Below are 23,905 nucleotides of genomic sequence, written 5' to 3'. Positions count from 1 at the left end.
TGACAAATACCATAAGCTACTGCTGTACTGTATAGCAGTATAAACCATCTGAAAAGGAAACAAGCTTAAAATGCTTCCAAAGGTCTCTCTTCCTTTCAATTTTCCAAGTCGTGCAATAAAATAAAAAAAACAATCCCCCCAGGTCTGCAGAAGCATTTGCAGTGGACATCAATCTGTTCACAGGACCAATTCCATCAGAAAAGCGTGTAGGTCAGTTGCACAAGCTACAAGCCAATTGCAATGGTTCTCATTAAGCAATTATGAAAGACTGGCTTTTATATGTGCTTTACAATTCACCTTTGAGGTTTGAAACTTCTCTGATTCAACACACGTTGCAAAAGCCGAGACCGAGTTTTACTTAGTAGAATTCTTACTCCTGTAGCCCCCCAAAAGATCAATCACTTTATTGATTTCTGCAAATCTCGTGTTGATTTTGACAGCACAAACACATACCCCATTGTTAACATGATCAGGAACTCTACTACTGTGATAGTTTTGTACAATTCAGATTGTTTCTACTACACAGCAGGGATTTGTTTCCCTTACTATAACCTGTGAAGGTGCAATGAAATTACAGCTCCGTGCACGAGAAGACTGTTCAAGGAGTCGGAGAGACTCAAAAGAAAAACAGACAGAGCTAAGATAAAAGCAACTTTTATTAAAATACTCTTCAAGCTTCAGAAAGCATAAATTAATGAATGTGTAGCTACTATAATACATTATTTTACAGGAGAACCATAGGGTCATGAAGCTTTTATAAACACAAGAAAGCCTATGAGCTTCACTCTGTAATAAACACTACCATCTTATCTTGTTCTTGTTAGAGGATGTGTTGAAGCTCTTACAGGTACACAGCAACATTCTGCTCATTTTTTTCTAAGTTTTCCACAATATGAACATATTACTAGTTTAAGCAGCAGAATCTTTATATTGAGCTTGCACTTCGATTGGTAACATTGGAATTGTTTTTTTAATTTATTTTTTATTTGCTTAAAAGCAGTCTGTCTTTTTGCTCTACTTTGTAAAACATTTACAACCACTCTAAAACTGACCTGCTGAAAATCTAGTGAAATCCAAGATAATTATCCTGGTAAGTACAATAGTTTGAAATAGGTGCATACAGTCCCTCTTCGTCTTCTTCCCCCAGCCCCAAAATCAAAGTAATACAATTTCTTATTCTTTTGTTCATAATTTTCTGCTTTCTAACAACCTACAGTAACTCAAACTCAGCAATGCAAATGACTCCTTTACGGCAAAAAAAGAATCACAACAGCCATCTCCTCCCCCATGTTGGGAGATTCAGTCACCCAAGTTGTTCTGTTTTAAATATGTATTTTTTGTCAACTAGTGATTAGCACAAAAACATTTTCATCTCATTTTTTACACATCAGTAGGAAAGTGTTAGAAAAGTATAGAAAAGGCTAGAATTTGTCTCACAGTAAGGCTAGTGAAATACGTTTTCTTTTTCTTTTTGCAAAGCAGATGGAAAAGAAGAAAGGAAGGAAGTGTTTGAATTTTGTTTTTGCAACTTGGGTAAAATCACTGGACATTAAGAACACGTGCTGAGACTTCATGGTGCCAGTCACGTAATTTTGTGTATTTAGGGCTAAAGACGTGGATAGGAACCTTTTCCCTGTAGAAAGAAGCGATAGAAGAAAAATAAGAAAGACAGAAAGAAAGAAAGAAAGAAAGAAAGTTTGTCTTAAGCAGTTTCACAAGCAAGCATGCAATCTCCATGCACTATTCCTATCTGCACATTGCCTTCCTCTCTGTCAAAAACTTGGATCCAGTGTTAGGCAAAGTCAGTAGAAAAACTCCCACTGACTGCAAGAACCATTAGATTTAGCCACTGGTTGGTCCTTGTTTTGGACAACGCTTATCCCAAAGCAAGGAGACAGCTGACCCTCCTTCACAGTCCAGAACGGTAATACTTTCCAGCTATGTCTTTCAATCTGATCCGCGCTTGCAAATCAAAAATGCCTGGTTAGATTTAGGAAAAGGAAAACACGTCGACAAGCTGACCTCGTACAGAAAACAAAATCAGTCCAAGTTTATGGAAAATCTCAAACTCCTGCACAAACATTAATACTGGACTGCACCAACAGATTTAAAAAGGTTGGACTACGCAAAAGAGATCTTGATTTTTACACGCTGAAGTAAAAGGCAAAAAAAGAAGCAACGTTTTAAAAATGCCCAGATGTCACACAAATGCACCAAACACTATCAGTTAAGAATTAAAACATGCAAAGTATTAAAGTAATAATGTAAAACATCAACTCACTTAGTCTTCTTTGCAGCTTCATGTTCTGGTTCTTTCACTGCAAGAAACCAGAAAATTTTTATTTTCTAAGGCACTAAAGGCACTGTACCACTGTACACTGAGATTCTGCCCTGTGCCAATGCATTCACCACAGCAAGAAATTACAACAAGGCTCGTTAGGACTCCTACAATTCTAAATACGCCCCAATGGAAATGGGATATGTCTATAAACTTCAAGAGCCCCTTTGCCAGCAGGATTGCTAAAAGGTGGCTCTGCTGGTCTCTGCCCTTTCCCTTGGCCCACTCTCCACGCTGGCATTGAGAAAGGTGAGTTGAGAAGGGGAAGATGAATGGAGGTTGGGAGGCATTTCTTTTGGACGAATATCCAGTGGGTTTATACCAGCGGATAATCCAAGCATCTGTTTGCAGCCAGGCTGTGACTCGTCAAGGTGCTTGAGGACTGCACATGGGATAATGTAAATTCCCAGCCCTGATTTTAAGTTTGGCAAATCTAGTTGCAGCCACTTTCTTACAGTATTTGTCAACATGATTAATTCATCAGTACTGGATGACATGTTATTTGACATTCAGGTCTCATATTCTGCCCTAACAAGGATTAATGAAGAGAATCCAAAGATAGACAATGATCCATTAATAGACTAGCGCAACGCAGGACCACAAAACAATCAGGTAAATGTCCAAGTTCAGAACATTTATCATACATTGACAATAATCCTTATTTGGGGAGATGTTATCATTGGCTTCTAGAGTAATTCTGCCAGAGAATCAATAGTTGATTTAAGCAAATCTGCCCCCAGGGAGGGGGTCCAATTTCCTCACTGCCTTCTTTACTGTAGCACTAGCTAGGAAAAGCAAAAGAATGAAATAATCACCTCTACATTAGCTGCCTCAGTCTGAACATGACTGAGCTCAAATCTCCCGATGGCACTTCTGATGGCTTTTACACAACATTACAGATCTCAGCCAGTGAATTATAACTGACAGCATAATATGAAATTGAAGTTTTACCATAAAATTATATGACTGGGAATGACCTTCTCCGCATCATCTGTTCCAGTCCGCAGTACATGTAATCACACCATAGCATAAGCAGGGGGTGGAAACATGACCTGGGAATAAACTGAGGAACTATGGATTTATGCTTCTGATTGGTTAAATCATTGCAGATCACATACCTTTGTATGACTGTCAAAGATTTTCTACATGCCTGAAAACACCTTAATTTTTCTGGAGCATTAAATTTGAACAGGAATTTCGCCATTTTGGTGATACAGGAGGGGAAAGAAACAACAAATACATATCTGCCAACATCTTTGGAAGTAGAAATGGAAATTTTAAGATTTATCTAGAATGTATTAATATTCAACTCAATCAGGAATAATGTCCAGTCATTTATATGTCCTGAGCTATTTAGCAATTGCAGGAGTTTTACAAAAATATTTTCCTACTATAGTCTTCTCAAACTTTTTTCTTTTAAAGAGCTCACGAAAATTCTGCCTACTGGATTCATTATCCAAAAGGGGAAATGCAAGTGATGTGACTGAATCCTTTTACTACTTCCCCCCGCCCCAGCTTTTAAAAACACCTGTCTGTCCAAGACCATTACTTTTATTTTGCTTAGCTCAAACTACTCACTGTGATCAGTGCCAGTGATTTGGGCAAGGATGCGGAAAGAGCGGGACTGGGTGGTGCCTGTCCGGGGATGCCAGTCTTCAGTATCTTCGATCAGTCGCTTCTTGCTGGCATCGCTGTGGGTGGGTGTGTGGTAAAACTCTGTATAGGTATCCACAATGTGCTTCCGCGGGGGGCTGCATCAAGGAGAGGAGAGAGCAGTGAGCAAAAAGTTTCAGAGACCACCTGGGTTGGGGTAGCTACAAAGACATGGACTTTTCACAGCGTTTAAAGGCAGCTGCTGCATTTGTATGTGGATGTGCAGCAGTGAGTTCTACAGGCACCCCTGAACACAGATTCAGTTCTGTGAATCAAACACAGCTTTATAATCACTCTAACCCGACTGAAATATTTTTCCTTGTTTCACAGCTGGAACATTTGAAATAGTAAAAAGACAGTATTATCAAGACATCTACATATTTAAACCTTTACCGTTTGGGTGGGTTTTTCCTTGGAGATGACAGAGTAAGACAGCAAGAGAAAGGTTTCCCAGCATAAACAGGAAAAGGAGAAAAAGAAAACAAGAAATAAAAGTCAGAAAGCTGAAACAGAAGTGCAGCTAATTATTCTATTGAATTAGTTTTGTGGGAAAGGGCACTGAAATCCAATTAATAGTGATAGTCTCATTCTACTACCAAAACTGCAGCACAGAACCCCCATACTTAAATTAAACTCACAGCAATTTCCTTACAGGAGTAAGAGTGCGATTATATTTGTTTTGGTAAAGCAGGGTAGTCTACTTAGTTCAGATCAGGTGCTCCAGACAAATTTTCCCCTTCGTTCACAAGAGGCAAAGCACTAGCAAGGGCCACCCACTACACGCCAAGTCTTTTTCAGTTGGCAAAGCCTGGATCAGAACTAGGCCATTTGAAAGCACAGGTAGCGATGTTCTGGAGCATGTGAAGACACTGATGCTTGATACGCTCTCTGAAAGTCAAAGAAGTGGGGAAATTTTCCCCACAGTAGCCTACATGCTGTTATCAGTCTCTGTGCTAGCAGACTTGCAAGAATATAGCGTTTTAAAACTTTGCTTTCAGTAACTGATATAAAGAACATGTAACGACACTAATCAGTTCAGGAAAAGATAATAGAAGATTCATGCGTGCATATTACTCCTAAAGTCTACATTCATTATCCCAAAGCGTTAATCTTCAAGACCCTTTAACATACATTTATTTTTACATAATTTACAGGAGATTAACTGTGCAAAACTAGCTCCTAAGACACAACAATTCTACAGAAAAATCCCTTTAAAAGTCACTTCCATTTTTGCCACTACATCCCCACTGTATTTTTAATGTCCAAAGTGTTTCTGGTAAGGAAAGGTGGAAAATATGAATGAGAATGATATAAATTATTAAATGTCAACAAGTAAGAATTAGGCCCATTGAATGGAATGCATTAGTAAATACTTCAGCTTAAAAGAATACTTAAAAGAATGATGTGAAAGGTATCATACAAAATTATAGCAAAAGATTGAATTTACTGACACACAGTATTAGTGAATTGCACATACCTATCAAGGTTACTAAAAGGAGGGGTACAGAAACAAAAACAGTGGTATTTCCAGGATGGAGTACAAGAATTAGAGAAAAATGAACTAAAGCATCAAAACAGTTAATAGCAAAAATAAAATCTGAAAATTAAAGCAGTAATTAAAGGTGTAGAACTCCATGGAAATGTAATTATTTACATGCAGTTGACTGCATTCTAGCAACTACCACAATGAAATAAGGAGTCTTTCACATTTGTTGAAAGTAGTATTATAAACAAAATATCCTGCTGACTTCTCTTGTTGCAGATCCTACTGGTCGCTTTTTTAGGGCTCAAGAGTCTACTAGTAATGACTCATTGAGGCAACAAGGTGGTGCCAGAGACAAAGGAAAATCCAACGAGACTGGCTCTCCCTTAACTCAGCCTTGAGGCAAGGGGAGAAAAGAGAAGCCAATAAAACCTCAATCATATTTATCATCCCTAACTTGTACAAATCACAGTATATGGATGTTGCTCTTATTTTTGTTGTATTATTTCAATATCTGGCCCTTCGTTCCACAGTCCTCAAACCATTTTTTGCTTTTGTACTTTATTTCACCATTCACTAGTTGTATTACTAACACCAAGTAGCCATAGGTGCACCAAGAATTTATCGATACACACAAACTCCACACAAATGTTTTGTGGAAAAAAACAAAGCTGCAAAATTTAACACAATGAAAAGCAAGATTACATCATGTCCAATGCTGACAAAACCATTTACTACACTAAGAAGTTACTAAGAAAAGCTGAAGCTGTTTTGCAAAATTTAAATATAAAACTCTCTAAGAGCTATAATTTTGCAAAACAAGAATACATGCTGGTTATTCCAACAGGAAAAACGACCATAATTCAACTCCAGTGCTGTTGATACTAACTTTGTCACTGTTGTTATCTGCAAGGGAAAAAAAAAGTATTTGATGTGTTAATACATTCTTGGCTTCTTGAAATATTACAGGAGTTTCCAAATCCAAGCTCTGGTAAAGCCATATATCATGTAAGTCAAACTTACAATCACCAAGAGAAGCTACAATGGAAAAATTTAGCCCAGCTGAGCTTAAACTGAGTGATGTCTGTGGACATCTTCTTACCTTTTTTAAGCAGCAGGCACGTTTTCATGCAAAAGTTGGCAAGAAGGTGTTGATAAAAGCGTAATTGCACACCGCCTAGTGAAGGCAAATTGCTTTCTTTCTAAGCCAGGACTAAACAAGGGAAACAAAACTTCCTTCCCCATCCTGAAGTAAAGGCAAATAGTTTATAACCTGAATGTGGTTTGAGGGGAGCCAGGAGGAAGGGAGGAAAATCCGAGTACAACAAGGTGCACGTCTGAAGAACTGCATTTGCTCAGCAGTGCTATTTATGAACAAGATAAGAGTTGCTTTTTTTTTTTTTTTACTATTTTTAAGAAAAATGAATACTACAAAACACAGGAGCAAAATGGAATTTATTTCAGACTGATTAATTATTCTAAACTTCAATGTTTCTGATATTTCATAAATGTCATTGATTCCATTTTAAATGGGGAGATAGTTAAGCATCATTGTAGAAATGTAATTTTAAGTAAAACCAAGTAAGTAGTGTAGTGGCAGACCGATACAATCACTTTAGGGGTTTTTGTTTGCTTGTTTTTGCTTTCTGCCTTAGGACTGCAAGACAGTTAGACAGCCCAAACATACTATTGTAAGAAAGATGGCAAAATAAAGTCATTTTTTACAGCTCTAAACGTTTTTAAGCTTTCCCAAACTAGATCTGCAAGGTTGGCAGCAAGACAAGGATTTCTTCACCTGTCAGCTGTGATACTCTTCAGTCGGTATTATTCATCCCGTAACTGTAAGGCAAGGCACTTAACAGCACTCGCCCAGTCATCCTATCTTGATTGTCAAGTGCTTACTCTACACCTGCAACAGCTTCCTTCCAGGAGACGTAATTTTGTTGCTATTGTTCATCTTTTTCACTACTAATTGCTGCTTTTGAGTACTCCGTACACAGTATTTGCTAAAACAGCATTCCTGGAAAGATAGAGACAGTTTGCCAAAAAGGGTATTCAACAGGTCTACCAGCATTGAGCAAGTCCCTGGGATCTCCCGATTTCATCCCGCTTCTATGCGGTGTGGACTCCTGCCATCAGCTGTTTAAGAAAGGGCTGGAAGTTACCGTGACAACAGCATGATATAAAATGCATACGGACTGCATTATAGGAGTCCTCATATGGAAAATATTCGTACTGCAATATAAGGGGAATAGGTACCTAAAGAAGTTTTTTTACCCCCATGAGAAGCTCAATTGAAACTGCAATTTATTCTGTATTTTAGTTGACGTGGATGTTTACCTTTCTGTAGGGTTCTTCATATACTTTATATACTGAGAGAATATCAGAGGAGAGAGGTACTAGGCCTATTCCTCCAGCCCCTTTCCTTTGAGGGGTGGGAAATAGTAACCACAGGCTTTAGGTTTTAAGCACAGGTTTTACATTCTTAAGATTGAAGAGAAACCTACAGTTCCCCTCCTGCCCTTTTTATTAATTAATTCAATCTGCCGGACACTGCTGCTGGGCATGGAGGCCAACTGGCATGGGACCGCTTGCGCTCAGCCGCCTCCTCTCCCCACGGCACAGCAGCCACTGGGAACCGGTCCCTGGGGCGCCGCAGTTCCAGAAATTCCTGGGCAGGGCTCGGGGAGAGCCCAAGGCAGCCCTGGCCAAAAGCATGCCGCCGAAACAGGGCAGCGGTGCAGGTCCAAGCGCCCAGGACTGCTGCTGGGCTCAGCTTAATTTACTAATCTATTGTTTACTAGTCTAGATGCTACACCACGTATAGTATAAGCCTTACAGTCCCTTAAATGTTAAGTCTCCGACACCCACTTTAACATAAACAATTATTTGAATACGAACATGACTCAAATTTTAAATCTGTGTTGCTTTTTTAGGGTAAACGTAACATTTGAAGTTGAGGTATTTACATTATAACGCTGCAAAAAATCTGCTGAACCCTGCCAGCTTCCTTGAATGCATCTTAAAGTTTCTCACGTGTTGTGCAGAGAAGTAATGCGACATCTGTCCCTTCTGGGACCTTTCTCCACCAGTCCTGCCGGGGCCACGGCTGGTCTTTCAGAGCATCTAATTCCCAGCCATCGCAGCACCCACCAAACCCTTCTTGACAGATCGCTCTGCATTTTTGAGTGCCTGCTGCTTTCAGTCACTGTATCAGGAGTCAAAATACACAGTGAGACACAGACATCGAAATTAATACCAGGCTTGTTGTAAGGTCCAGAACACATCATGATACAACCCACTGTGTAAAGCATTTTGTAGTCTGATTCAATTTAGCTGTGACACTTTATAAACTGATATAATGTCACTCCTGAGAAAAATCATCACTGAAAGTCTGGCTTGGCCCTTCGAAGCATCCCTTTTAAGATGCAAGTCCTTCCTCAGAGATTCACTTCTGAGGATTAAACGACCCCTCCAAGCTGTGTTTTACTTAGCCCTTAAACAAGCCTAGCTTTTTTCCTGCGAGGAAAGACCCTCACAGCAAAAAAAAAAAATCCCACCTACCCATTTTGCTGTTTACTCTCCCCCTGGTTTTCTCTGAATCCTCGTCGCAGCCCCTCAGCTACATCCTGGGCGCCGTCGCCGGCAGAGGCGCTTGGGGCGGCATTGTGCGTGGCGGGCTGCCGTGGGACATTAACTGCAGGTTTAGCAGCGCTCGGCGCAGGCGACCGCTGCTCAGCGTTAGGCTTGGCGTTAACATGCAGTCCAGGCGCAGCAAACGGGGCCGGGGCGGCAGCCGCAGGCGACAGGGCCGCCGCCTGGGCTGGGGTGAAGGCGGAGGACGGTGATGGGATGGAGGTGGTTACGGCTCCAAACGGCCTCGGTGTCTTATTGTAAGCCACGCTCGCCGTGGCAGTGACTTTGGGTGCAACAGCAGAGGCAATGGGCACAGGCTTAACTACTTCTGTAGGTTCTCCCTATGCGAGATGAAAAACAAAAAAGAAACACACAAAAACACGCCAAACGCATGCACATTCCTCAGAAGGTATTTTTCGTTGCTCTCAGGGGAGATAACCCATCTAGCGTGAAACCAAGAAGCACAGAAGCAAGCTTTACCGAGACTGCAGCCAGGAAATGTATGGAAAAAAACAAGCCATGCGTTTTAGGAAAGGGAATGATCCAAGCATGCACGATCAATATGAAATCCCATGATGCTAACTCCTCTCGTCATATCCAAAACAGACACCCCACAAATCAAATTCAAGACAAACTGAAGAACCACTCTATTGCAAAACCCACTGGGTAACTCATGTGGAAAAAATTAGTGTTTTTTATAAAAATCCACATTCCACCTCTCAAACCCAATTCAAGATATGCACATTCCCCATACACAAACAGCATGTGCATGTGTACACACACACTGTATATATTGATCTGTTGATACGGTCCTTAAGAGCAGAACCAGAGCCCTGGAGCTCATTTATTAGAGGCCAGTGCTTCAGGACTCAGTGAGCTTTTCCAGTTGCACTCCATTGATGTGCCCCAACATCTTCATATACCCTTGTCAGATCAAAACACTCCAAAAAATGTGATTCCCCCCTCCCCGGGAGCTATGTTTTAACATGGTGGTTCCCAAACTGCGACCTTTCAAATCATGGTCAGCAGAACAGTAATATACTATGCATTATTTATGTCTACTGGAGAGGCCACTTGTAAGCATTTTCAGGTTTGCAAACAGCCTTCTTATCAAAAAGGGAGGGTTGAAACTATTGCTTGAGAACATAACATCAGAAGAACTCGAGAACAAATTCTTCCCCAGGGCTCTAAGGAAATTGAGGGGAATTGTTCTCTGAAACTCTAATATTTAGATAAGCTTCTTTCAAATACAAAGGAAGATTTCAGTGCCCCCACTGCCAACAAACTGTACTACTGTTTCTCTCTTAGGGACAGAGGAAAAACTTCAACTATATCTTTCTAAAAAAATGTCTCAAGAGTTGGAAGATAACATTTATTCACATTTTTTTTTTTGTGAACAATCATTTGCCAGGTCTCTCAGTTCTTTTTTAGGGGCAGGGGAAATCACTCAAAGATTCAAATGCTGCAATACTCTTAATGTAACACATGGAAATCAAGCATGTTATATTGAAAGGAAAGTTTGAATGACAGTGCTTATCAACAACAGGGTTTGACAGATGGGTAACAGCGCCACATGCTACATTTCTTGGTTGTGGTGATGGACATACCTTTGGTACATGAACAAGATCGGGTTTTGGTACAGAAGCCACTCTGGAAGAGGAAAAACATACACATAATCATAAAAAACCAAGTTCTTTAATGTTTAAGCATTTCCCTCTTCCAACTCACCACGTCCACCCACAGATATATAGAATATTTCATTTTTTTTCCTCTAAAGGAAACAAGAAGCATTCAAGTTAAACCTACAACATTGTTAATACAAGGAAAAGGCAAAAACAAACTGTATGAATTTATCCAGATACAACGTTAGGAACTCTAGCATCTATCATCAAGTACTATTTGATTTTTAAATTCATAACACCATATCACCAGTTAAGAGACTTCAGCTCCAATTTGCTTATTGTCTTCCATCCTTTCATAAGAAACTGTCACGTAACTCAAAAGTTCTGGTCAGATAAATTGCACTTTAAACAGCACATAACCTTTATTCAGGCTTAAAACAGAAAGCTTCCTTTTAGAACAACAACAAAAATCCTTCTGAAGGACTTAGCAAGTTAAATAATACAGACACTTTTTGCACAGTCTTTGGTCTTCAAAGGTAAGGTTAATGTCACTTGAACTCCACAGTAGATGGCAAAAAAAATTCTTCCAAACAATGGGTGCATTGAAACGACTGTGGGGTGGTGGGAACGAAAGGAAGTATCGCAATGGAACGGATGAAGAAGATAAAGAATTGACAGATTTTGTTATACCTAAAGTGAACTGGCAACGTTACAGGTAAAGGCATCTCACTGGATTGTTTTTTCAGATTTGCATATACTTATATGCAAAAATACACATACACAAAATTAAAAAAAAAAAAATCCAGCAAACATTTTGTCTGTAAACATTGCTGCTGATACACTTGAGTCTTTTCAGGCTGTTTCAGTAGAAAAGTGGCTTCCTGCCACGTTTCAAAACATTTCTGGCTATATTTGGTAGCTGCTCAGAAAAGCTGGCACCCTTAATGATCCAAGAACCAGCAATCATATCCTGCCTGAAATCACACAACCCCAATTTCCGACAAATCTTCTCAATAGGGTTTTGAAGAACTGAAGCTGGATTCTCATTTCCAAAACAATTTGCTGGGGAGGCAAAAAGGTTCATTTAATTGGAGATCAGCTAACAGAGGCTACAGTTTAAAACACCTCTATTGTATAAACCAGCTTTTCTATTTCTACCAGGAAAACATGGAGAGCTAGATTTGAATTAGGCACCCTTGGTCCATTTAACAACTCCCTTCTTTTTTATTTTCCTTTTTTTCCTCTTCCCCCCCCCCCTTTTTTTGTTTTTTACTAATTACGTTCAAAATGTTTACTCCTTCCCTCAAAGCCATTTGGCCCTCAGGGCTCATCAGATTCCAGCAACAGCAATCCTGCTGCAGGTTCAGTACCTAGCTTACAAAAAGGGAGACGCATATAATCCACATGTTATGTTGGCAGAAGAAAAAAAGGAGAAAAAAAACCCACAACAAACACTGCATGAAAAGACCATCTTCTGCACTTTGCCTTCACCATTTGTGCATCGCTGCTGACACACATTATGTCCACATCAACAGAGAGAGGGTTTTGTCTGCTCTAAGGAACAGGTCCGTTCTCCCCTTTCTCACAGAGCGTGCAGCCTGTGAGAAGACTGACCTCCAGCCCTCCAAAGCGCTGGGGTGCACCATTAATCACTCCTAATTGCAGAGTTGTCAATTTGCAGCTACAAAGGCAACAAGAAAGAAAAAAAAAAAAATGCCAACACATATGGAAACTTTTCTTTCTTTTTTAAGACCAGAGTTAGAAGGAAACATGCATCTCACTCCATATCTTAGGTATATGTTTTTTAATAAAGTAACTTGGAATGTTTTGTGTATTTTTCAAGCTGATCTAACAGTACGAAGTAGAAAGACATTCATTATTCAAGTCAACTACCATATTTCATGCTTGAGAAAAAAAACCTTCTCTTTGCTAATGCTGGACTTTGAAGTTCCAGTCTCATAAAAGGAACATACTTATTTTTTTTTGTTTTTACAAAATAATCAAATTTGAGTTTGCAATGGATGAATTTGCTCTGCATTCATCAATACAACACTGAGCAAAAATGATATAAAACCACTATTTCCAGATGAAGACATGCTCTTAAAAATTCATCTTCAAAAATATCATACAAAAAGAAAAAGAGGGTGGAAAAAAAGCTTGGTAACTGAAATGTTCCCAATGTTCTTTTAACATTGGAGTCAGACAGCACAACATTACTTTATTTCCCCCAAACATACTTGAAACAAGGACATAAATTTGTGTGTCCCAGACATACTTCAAACAGTTTAACTTGGCCTTGTTGACTTCAGACCATATTCAGCCTAAAATCTGTGATTTATCCCGTATCATATAAAGAAAACACTCACCCAGCAAACTGAGCCACCAAGATCTGAATGTGAAAAATGCACGGTGGTTAGACAAGACAGTACAAAAGGAAATGCACACTTCAAGCTGAAAAGCAAAACATGTCCACCACATACATTTAAGAAAATACTTCCTTCAGGGTATTTCCCTGAGGATTTTGATAGATACTACCAAATTGCATAGCAAAAAAAAAAAAAAAAAAAAAATTAAACTGCAGAATCTTGTACATTTTCTTAGCTGTTAGCACTTCGCTTGCCACCTAGCAATTAAACACATTAGGATTTCATGCTGGTTTGGTCACGTTGAATGTATGAATAACTGATGATAAAGGGTTTCAAAATGAGATGACACACTTGCCCTGTTACTATTTACTACAAAAGCAGGATGGCTTGAAGCAGGATATTTTCTGAATGATTTAAAACTAGCAGTTCAGTATGTTAGATTATGCAACATTTTCAATAACATACAAACAAAGCAAAGACATAAAAGCTCGGTATAAATGCTTATTATAAACAACTAACACGAAAGACCTTGGCAAATGGTTATAGTTTTCAGCTTCATACGAATTATTATAGACAACAAAAATAGAAGCAGCCACCATCACTTACTGACAGCCTAATACTGAAAATGAAAGTGCACAACGTTTTTGCACAGGCTTCTACATCAAAGTCGTTTATTCTTTCAGGAAAAAAAAGCTATATTTAGCCTGTGTAAACAGTTCATTTTGACCAAACATGATCAAATTTGCTCTCTAAACATACCACAAGCCGTTCCTCTCCGATGAATACTTTCATGAGATTTAATGTAATTCAAAACATTCCAACTTCCAGCACAGCCTTATTAGGAAAATGAATTAGTCTGCTCTTCACTGTGAGCAACATGCCCAGCAAAAACTATTCATTCTTTAAATTCTCCTTTTATTCATTCCCTTTCCAAGTATTTCACCCATTAAAAAAAAAGACACAAGCAATATAACAGAATCCTTCCATAATTACTAGTATCTGGGAAAAAACATTATTAAAACTAAAGCTACAGTATTTCACGCTTCTGCAATGAGTACAATTTGATACATCATCTCTAAAGACCGATCATCAATGAAAACACTATAATGTCAATAATTAGCGTTACGGAATTAAATTCAATGCAAAGCAGGATTTTTTGGCCAAGTCTCAGCTGTCCTGTGTATATAACCACACAATAGAGGCCCAAACCCTCAGCCATTAAATCCCTAAAGCTTCACTGAACCTAAAACCCAAAAGACGTTTCAGATTCGTCTCTCTGGACTCCATTTCAAGTCCCACCATCCCCAGTCCTTCTGCCCCTTAGTAAAAGGACTGGATTACATTTGTGACTTAAAAAGCAGATGCTGAACTCAATGGAAAAATCACAAGAAGGTAAGTGCGCTTATGAGCCCCTCTCTAAACAAGGGGAGCACGCAATACCAGTATTAATATAGATATCGTATTTGGGGGTTTTGTATCTCTGTAACTTAAAGGATTGCTCATAAACTCTAGTGTGAGATACAACAAGTAGCTGTAAAACCTCCATTCCTCAAACGAAGTCAAGGCTGGAAGATTTTCCACAGAATTGTATTTGTTGTTCTGAACTGAACCTTTCTAAGAGGAAGAAGGAAGGAAGGAAGGAATTTTTCCCACTCCTCTCATTTTCAAAATTAACTCCTTTTTGTAGCTGATCAACCAGGATGCAGGTTTTGGCAGCAGATACTACATCCCTGAAAAGCCACTGGTCAGATCTTCCTTCCGAAAACCTGATCTTTTAGTGGTTTTGCCATTGTAGTCTGCAGTTCTGTTTGTTTGATTTTATTTCTAGAGAGCAGTCAGTTGACAGAGCAGAGAGCTAAATGCATTTGCTTTTCATAAATTAGCCAAGTCATGCAAAAAGATGACAAGCAGAAAACGTTTAACATATATAACAAGCCATGACTTTCACTAGGGGTTATCTGAACAAAAACAAATGCAGATGTAATTTAAAGCACAGAAAAAAAGAACAATCCAAATATATTTCTTTTTTCCTTAGAGCCAAGCCCTTTCTCTATCACAGACATAATTCATTTCTTACCAACCTTGCTCTGGCTCACAACAATAGAAAAGCAAAAACATTCTTAAGCTTGCTTCTTGTTGCAACTTATACACCATCAAGAAATGGCTGCCTTACATGCACTAATATAACATACAACTACGTTTCCCACAGTTTTGTAGAAACATACACACTGCCCCAGGCAACACCAGTCGGCAAATCGGCGCTTCAGCAGTCTTGCCAGGACAAGCACCTGTGGCCTAGAGACTGCAAACCTCTGCACATCCCAATGCATGGCAAAGCAGAGGTAGCAAAATTGTCACTATGTACTACTCAATGAGAACTGGAATCTGTTGCAGGCATTGCAAAAAGGAGATTACTTTTTTTTCTGCTTAAGAAACATGGCAATGTTTTCAAATCTATACTCCGGTCATCATACTTGCTAACGTACCAACAGATGGCTGTCAACAACATTTTATTTCTTAAGTCATTCTCTTTGCTCTAGTTTATTATGTTAGTTTTCATTTAGTTGAACACACCAAATTATGACAAACATGGGAATGTTAATTGCAATCAAACAATGCAGACTTCAGCGCTGACTGCCTGCTTAAGAGAGCAAATGGCAGCTTCAAACCAGAGAGAAGATGGGATGCATAATGGCATTTCAGATACCGTACATCTCCAGGAGTCTTAGTGCGAACATCTCATTCTGCAGACTAATTCTTACATTAAAAATGCATTATTTCTCCTCTTATCCTAAAAATACAGGCTGTAAACTCATGATAATTCAGATGTTAAGATGCAAACTGTGAGAGACAGTTGTCTCAGCGTTAACAAAATATTGAAGAGAGTTTCTGTGGATGCTCCATTTGTACCTGAAATGCCAAAAAAGGATCTCGTCAGTCAAATGGGCTGTTTTTAAACAGCTTATATCTTTTGGGCTTCATGCCCTTTGATGAGGTATATTTAATGGAGTATGCTGAGAATATTGGTATTTATTGCCTTGAGATAATACTTAACACCTTACTTCATTACATTTAGCCTGGGAATATTAGCTTGCAAGTCACTCTCAACAGATTCTATGTTTTCAGTAAGTTCAAAGGGGGGGAATTAATATAATGTGCATGTCAGCATTTTACATTTGGTATACACTACATAATACCTTTACATCCTCATATTGTGCACTCCCCCAGCACACTAGATCACGATGAAGCACTAGCTTAGGTAAAAGCAAGAAAAATTACGTTCTTGCTTTACTGGCTATTTGATAGTTGGCCAAATCAAACGTAGGTCCCCCATCTTAAATTTAAGTAAGGTTTGGGATTTCATCATTACGTGTTAAAATAAACAGTGCTGACATTTTAGAAGAGAAACAAGCTGCCCTCTGCTTTGGTATTCCTACCCACAAAGGATTAGTTGTTTTCAAGACCTCCCAAAGGCAACCACTGCTCATAGTCTCATTCCTGTGGTCTGTGGCAACCCTACCGAATGCATTTGTAAAGAGAGTTTAAGTGCAGGCAGATAATATTTTATTCTATTAAAGCAAAACCAAAAACCAAACAAAAAGCTAAGGAAAAAAATACTGTGGAATTTATCTCACGTACCTTCTGACTGTCAGAGACTTTTAAAAACCATGCTTCTTGCTCCCATGAAGGAGAAGGTTTAAAAACCTGGAGAGCCCATGTGTACGACTATCATTGGACTAGGGGGAACATCTGTCCGTACCTGCCCATGACTCCCCTGGTCAGAGCCCAAACCAAGTATGGCTGGTGCCTTACAATCCTGTACAGGAGATCACTGCCAGTTGTCCTAGAAAAGTTATAGAGCAGCCTATATACAAGTGGTAGCTCAGCGTGTCTAAATGATCAAGTTCGGTAGGCAGGAATCCCATTTTGCCACTGCTTGGCTACTCACAAGCAATAGGAAAACTAATGTCTTGTATACAAGACCTCCTTATACATTACCTTCAGTGATGGCGGTCATTTCTGTCAGTTATGCCTTGTTATAAACTGTTTTTTTTTCTTTTCTTCAAGCTTTCCTAAAGCTGTCTTGCCTGTAACTGTTATCCACATAACAGTTAAGTGCAAGTAACAAGACAAAACAACTATACCCAGGCTTTTAATAAAGTGGAATTTATACATTTGAATTTCTTCAGAAGTACTTATTAGATACTAATTCTACCACAGCAAGCTACCTTTTAAAAACAGCCATCTTAATGAAAAGCATAGGTCTAAATGACTCGCAGACCTAGTCAGTCCTCCAAAGCCCTCAAAAAAACCGCTCAGCTTCATGCTGACTTCAGTCTGTCATCAAATCTAGGTTATAATTTAGAAGATTCAACACTAAACACTAAATTATTTTTTCCAGTGCTTTCCGCAATATGGTGACTAATGTTTAAATTACCTCCTTTGTCTAAAACACAGATCAAGTAAGCTTGAAAGAGCATTCACATCTATTCTAACTGGAAATTCATGACAAACAGCTCCCCAATCCCCAATATATCCTTATTTGGGATTTCCACACACACCCCACCCCCTTAAGTACATACTTGGGAATGAGCATTTGTATCAATTTTTTTTCTCTCAGATGAAGAATCTGGCAATTTAGAGAGCCATTAGATTATTATGTTTTACTTCTTATGGGAGCTAAGCACACCTCTCCTCTACAAAGCAGCTCACCCATCCACAGCTTCAAGAAAAACTGAGAAATGTAGTGGAAGCGCAGTTAACCAAATGGGATGAAAACTCTGTTTCTAAGGTGTTGGGCAGCTATAGCAAAGAAGAGCCATGTCCTTCACTAGGTCACCAGCATGGGAAGTGGTGTCACCCACCCAAACCCCAGAAGCCCTGCCCAGGCGTCTTTGGCCAAATCCCAGATGCTCCCTCACACCTCCCGCTTCTCATTGACTTACGATGAAATGGGAACAATATGAGCAACCTAAAACTATAACTTCTGAATTTCCATCTGTGCTGTTTGGAGCCATACGTTGCCTCAACCGTATGGACATGCGGAGAGCCTGCCGCAACTGCGTGGCTGTCAGGAAAATCGCTGAGCCTGGAGCTGGTCCAGAAAAGCCAGGGACATGGCAGAACCATTAAAGATACATGAGGCTAAATATATTAACAAGGATGAACTCTGTTGCTTTTAATAGGATACACCATGGTTTTAATTCTTTCCAATTAAGGTCAGAAATACCATTAAGCATTTGTCTGACTCCTGAGATCAACCCACCACCAAACCAGCAAGTTTTCTTTCCCACCCAGCCCCTCAGACATCTCTTTCCCCCTCCCTCCTACGCCACCCCAGCAGTGAGAGATAAGCATCCCCCCTCAAGGCACACAAGCCCAGGGCCTGGCTGGCAAGCTGCCGCAAGGACTACCTTGCACCTTTCCACCACAGGGACATTGCAGCCAGTACGTACTTGCACCAGTCTTCAGTGCAGCAAGTGTGTTTAGAGGGGCTCCCCCAGCCTGTCCCCAAAGGGGACATCACCACAGGTAGTAGTGGCTGCGCACAGCAGAGCTGAAGCACTATAAACTGCATTACAGAATTATTACAGGATCAATTTAATGAACATGCACTTGCCAGAAGTTGTTAACTTCACTACAGGTCCTCGCCTTTGTTGCCCTTTATCATTTCCGTGTATTGTGTAAATGTTTATATATTTAAGGTCACTGGCTTAGCAGCATGCATTGTAGGTCTAACATGTTGAGAAAAGCTATTTATGTCTCAACATGGCTGTCTAACATAGCTTTAGATACCTAAAAAAAAAATCTAAAAACTTTTACTTGAATTAAGCCTTACATCTAGAAGGCCTCAAATTAGCCTGGCCAACAGGTCTTACCACACCTTTAAGGGAAAGGGAAGTCAAAGAGCAACTGCCAGAGTATGAGCTGTAGCTGGAAAGTATTTTGTTTACCGCAAGAGCTAGGCAAGAAAGATGGAAAAGCACCAGTGATCTCAAATAGTTAATTCCTATAGTCAATAAAGTGGACAAGGAACCAATTATACTGGAATCTCTAACACTGATTAAGTAAAGGTGCATAAAACAGAGTGCTGTAATTCTTCTGTTGTTTGCAACAACCATGAAAGAAGAGGAAAATTAATAATCCCATCTGACTCCGACTGATCCAGCTAACTAAAGACTTTTCCCTTCCCACAGTCCAGCTTTAGAAAAAGTAGCTTTTACCCTTCTCCGCTCAAAATACTTAGGGGATAACATTCACAGCACGCTCACAGCAAATGAAGCAATTAACTGCTTTTGTGGGCAACCAATCACAGATGCAAAACATCTGATGGTCACAAAACCTGCTGAGATTTTTCACAATGCTGCAAACATTACTTCGGCTATGAGGCAAGACGAAAGTAAGTGAGCAACGTTTGACAGGCACAATATGTGTTTTTATTACCTCATGGGGTTTTGTGGTTCTGTGCCACAGACATGACTTTCTACTGACAATACCCTGGAATTTTTCAAAGGCAGTAATTTTTCAAAAACTGGGCAAAAAAAGCCCCAAAAACAGTGCAGCTGTGGAATTCAGCTATTAATAGACACTTGACTCTGCAGCTACCACTTATCTTTCTATTAGGTGGTGTAACAGATACATATCTAGTTAAACTCGCAGCTGGGACTCTCAACTTGTATTTATCTTTGTTTCAGACCTCTAGAAAATCCTATATACCTGAAAACCTGCCTGCTTTTCCCAGCATTACCAAAAATCCCATCTTTCTTATGCTGTTACACTTTCATGATACTACCATTATCTTTCAGGAAGACATTCATTTTTCCTAACAGCCAATCATTAATTTATTCTCATTCCACTCTTTACTAGAGGAAGGTAGGAAGAGCCTTGTTGATGAGTCAGGTCACTGCAGTTTTGATTCTCAACAGCTGAGAGATGATCTTGCATGGCAGAGGACAGGTTTCATTTAAACAGTGTCTCATTTTTTCCTGTGGGCTGATGCTTAGGAAAAGTTTATCTAACGCCACCGGTGAGTTCACATATTTACCTTGGTTTTTTTTCTATTCTTTACATCCCACATTCACAGAGGTGTAAAAGTTACCATCTGAAATCAAGAAACTAAACAGTTACCTGCATAGGTACTAAACACACGCTATTTAGCCAGTTCAAGCTAATTTGAACTATTTTCAGCATATGAAGGGCACAGCCCATTTTTAAACCATGTAAGCTTCTTTTAATCCATTTAGAGACAACTGTCCCTTGACAGATCATCACATACCCTTTTATAATGAAAGAATGCCTGCAAGTTAGCATCATAAACTGTGCCTGTCGGAGAGATGTGTTTTTCAAAGGAAAGCAACAGGTGTGGAGCATATTCTGTATTTGAAAAACAAAAGTGTAAATAGAGACAAGTGACATCACTTGTGGCATCCAAACAATGAGATAATGAGTGTTTATGAAGGAAAAAATGACACAGATTACACAGTGGACTGAGGTAGGATGGACTTGTGTGTCGTTGGGTCAGGTAAGCTGCCTGTACAGTACCAGATTTGGAGCCATAGGAAAGCCATAGTAGAGAGAGAACAGTGAAAATTCTTCTTTTCCCAGTCTTAACATTGGGATAACAGGAGCAAGATTAAGTCAATTTTCAAAAGAAGAATTGAAATAAATGCCATTAAGCATGTCATACAATCCAGGTAATATATCTAATACAACCCCCCACATTTTCTGAAAAAGGGGGCAAAAGTTTCATTCCCAAATATATTCACATACTATTCAAATTCACAGGTAAGAAGAGTCAATATTCTAAAAAATGTTTCTCCTTTCCAAAATGCAAGCTTTTCCATTTATCTAGACTTGGCCAGGAGCGCAGGAAGCACCACTGCTCACGCATGACTGCCGAGCGACTGCCAAATCCCAAGGCTACTTCAGGTTCTGGGAAGTAAACCAACGGTGTTTTAGAAACCTTTTGATCAGAAAACTTTTGGACGTGGGTCAAATGGCTATTATTCAAGCTCACTGTCTTCCTGGCAGTCTCATTAAACTATTGAGTTCAATGGACATTTGGCTTAACACTAGCACTGGAGACTCAAAAGCAGCAGCAAGAAAGTTTTGCCTAACGTTTGCAGAGAGTCATCATTTTCTTGACTTTCTGATATCTTTGTACTAACACTTTTCTTTATGTAACTACTATAGGGAAGAAAAAAAAAATATTCATCGGTGTCCCAAAGCACTACAAACAGTACAGTCATGTCAGCCTCAAGAAGTTTTTAATCAGGCTGATTGTAAATTGGTAACACAGTCAAAATCAGATCTGTGCTGCTGTATTCCTTAGGAAAGAAACTACAGTGCACACGAAGCACATCAGACTTCCAAAGTGAAGCTCCTCACGCAGAAACACAGGCTTCCCCTGTATTTCCTAGTTTGAGACCTTGACAGCTTTGCTCTTGGTCTCCTTTGTATGATGTAACTTTCCACAGTTGAATCAGAGGCTGCTGAAGGCTTCCTCTAATAAAAACCCCAAGGGAAAAACAAGACCTAGACAGCATGATAACAACAATGATGACAGGACTGGTTTCCATCATGGTGAAAGAATTTCTTCAACTTTATGTTCCAGTCCTCAAACACTCACTGGCGCAAAACATGCCTCAGCAACAGACACAGAGTAACATTAGCTGTTACTACCGATAATTTTTATAGCTATGCACTGGCATGCTAGAAGAGGCTAGAGCACCCTCAGGACTCATCTCCATTTTGCTACTGGTTTGATATGGCATAATGATTAAGTGACCTTCAATTTTCTCATCTTTATCTTTAATTAATCATCCTACTTTTAATGCTTTTAAATTAAAGTAACAAGTACAAAACAAATAGCTCTGGGTATATAAATGTAAAATGAAGCAATATGTAGAAAACAAAAACACAAAGTGATCAGTTAAACTGCCTCTATTGTCTCAGTCATATGACAAATTTGGTGTGCTTTATGCATGGAGTAACACTATTATTTCTTAACAAAAATACTACCCAAGACACTAAGAGCTGATGCCTCTCAACCTGGGGTTCAATCGCTTGGGGAGGAGATTTTTGAGTGTTCATACCCTAATACCACATAAAATCCTGTCCAGTTGCTGGATTAAGTTGCTGGTACATACAACTTGAAGGGTGTCATTTTTTCAGCGAATCAAACGTGGTGACTTTTTCAGACAGTCCATACAGGCCAGGCTTGCTCTAACTCAGTGACTATAGCAGGCATAAAAACAGTGGGCAAAATTTGAGAAATAATTTATTACCCACTGAGAGAGGAGCAATTGTTCTGAGAAAATAAAAAAATAATAATTCTTCCATATCTAAACTTATCATTACTTCTTTTAACAAATGCCTCGCAGAGCCTAGATTACTGACTCAATGGAAAAGGGCCAGAGAGTTGTCCTAACACATGGAGACGGACAGCTTATGTTGACACATCCGAGTGCCCTGCCCTTCATTATTCTCGCCTCCTCCCTTGTAAACTGGCTCAAGATTTGGCCAGGCATTTTTTTCCCCGTTAAAGTAATGAGCAGCCAAACATGGCATACAAAGAGCAGTAATCAAGCTGAAACAGAGGATTAGGTATATGTCTGCAGCAGCACTGTGTATTTTGCAAATACAGCTAAAGCCTGTGAGGCGGTAGCACTGCAACGTATTAGACACCATATGCACAAGCAGTATACAACTTTGTTAGAGCAATATTTGTTTTCAGACACCAAAGCAAAGATCCTCAGGGCAAGATACTGTTCGTTTGCTGTGCGAGAATGGGGTTGGATTATTTTTTTAAATGTCTGAGTCTGCTTATACCTTTCACTCCCTTGATAGAATATAATCAAGGGCTGATTTCCTCAAATGAACGCATCTCAAATGATTCTCTGTATCCTCAAAAAAAGCATTCAGATATACTCATGAGTAATATTTGGACCAGACAAATAAATGTATTGTGGGGCATGGAGAAGTTTTAACAGCTGCATTGTTCTAATGCAGCTGTTCACAATTACTGGCATGCGTCGTGAGGCACTTCTGATTACTGTGTGTTTAATCTATATATAAATGCATTATTTTGCTACTCAAAAAGTTTGGCATTTAGATGGTATCTGCAAGGCTTCAAAACTGTAGACTATCTGTGATGCCCCAGCTGCCTGTTTCAAAGTGTGCCAACAGAATTAAAGTGTCACTAAAGATCATACCACTCTCTGAGGTATCTGTGTTATTTTAAGAAGTGAAGATAAACCGTGGCCAACTTCACATTGTTTCCTTAAATCTTTCACTCTGTAACTATGGACACTGCTTAAAATAAACGTGCAAGGTCAACAGCACCACAATTTACATGCTAGCTAATAAGCCCTTGAAATTTCAAAAAGGTATTGGATGGGTTGCACAGGTCAAACCAGAAATGGGTAGAAAAGTTTCACCTGAGATTGTGAATGGCAAATCGCCACCAGTCATACAGGAGAACCTACACGCTCTTTCAAAGGCATTAGCAAGAAAAATCTGCTATTTGAGAGTGGAGTTGGGGGGAACATTTAAATTATTTACCTGAGAGTGGAGTTGGGGGGAACATTTAAATTATTTACCTGAAATACAAGAACTCTAAAAGCACTGGCTCACTGACTGCAGAAAATATTCCTTACAAACAGTTGCATGCTAATTTGATCCTGCAAATTATTGTTACACGGATGCTGTTTTAGTAAAAGATACTGTCCTGGTAAGCCATGGTGAGGAGTGCAACTCCATAGTCTACTACTTGAAGGCATTTTTTCAGGGGAAAAAAGTCACAGGT

General features: G+C 39.4%; 1 protein-coding gene across 7 annotated transcripts in view; it reads right to left on the bottom strand.

Moving 5' to 3' along the window:
* Positions 1-23,905, bottom strand: part of PDLIM5 (PDZ and LIM domain 5) — a 135,349-nt gene that overhangs the window by 47,632 nt on the left and 63,812 nt on the right. For 2 of the 7 annotated variants that reach the window (XM_076336773.1, XM_076336774.1), the window contains exons 4-9: positions 10,718-10,760; positions 9,039-9,451; positions 4,385-4,402; positions 3,917-4,089; positions 2,282-2,318; positions 639-1,633 (exon numbers count right to left, since the gene is read on the bottom strand). In XM_076336773.1, coding sequence (XP_076192888.1) covers positions 1,540-1,633; positions 2,282-2,318; positions 3,917-4,089; positions 4,385-4,402; positions 9,039-9,451; positions 10,718-10,760 — 778 coding nt within the window. In that variant the 3' untranslated portion in view covers positions 639-1,539. Of the gene's footprint in view, positions 1-638; positions 1,634-2,281; positions 2,319-3,916; positions 4,090-4,384; positions 4,403-6,363; positions 6,381-9,038; positions 9,452-10,717; positions 10,761-23,905 lie in introns of those variants that run through there. The other 5 variants (XM_076336776.1, XM_076336778.1, XM_076336775.1 and 2 more) reach the window with 5 other exon arrangements.

Source organism: Aptenodytes patagonicus, chromosome 4 (genome assembly GCF_965638725.1).
Source record: "Aptenodytes patagonicus chromosome 4, bAptPat1.pri.cur, whole genome shotgun sequence".
Classification (NCBI taxonomy): Eukaryota; Metazoa; Chordata; class Aves; order Sphenisciformes; family Spheniscidae; genus Aptenodytes; species Aptenodytes patagonicus.
The sequence above is the reverse complement of the archived record's forward strand: the minus strand, read 5'-3'. Positions and strand labels throughout refer to the sequence as shown.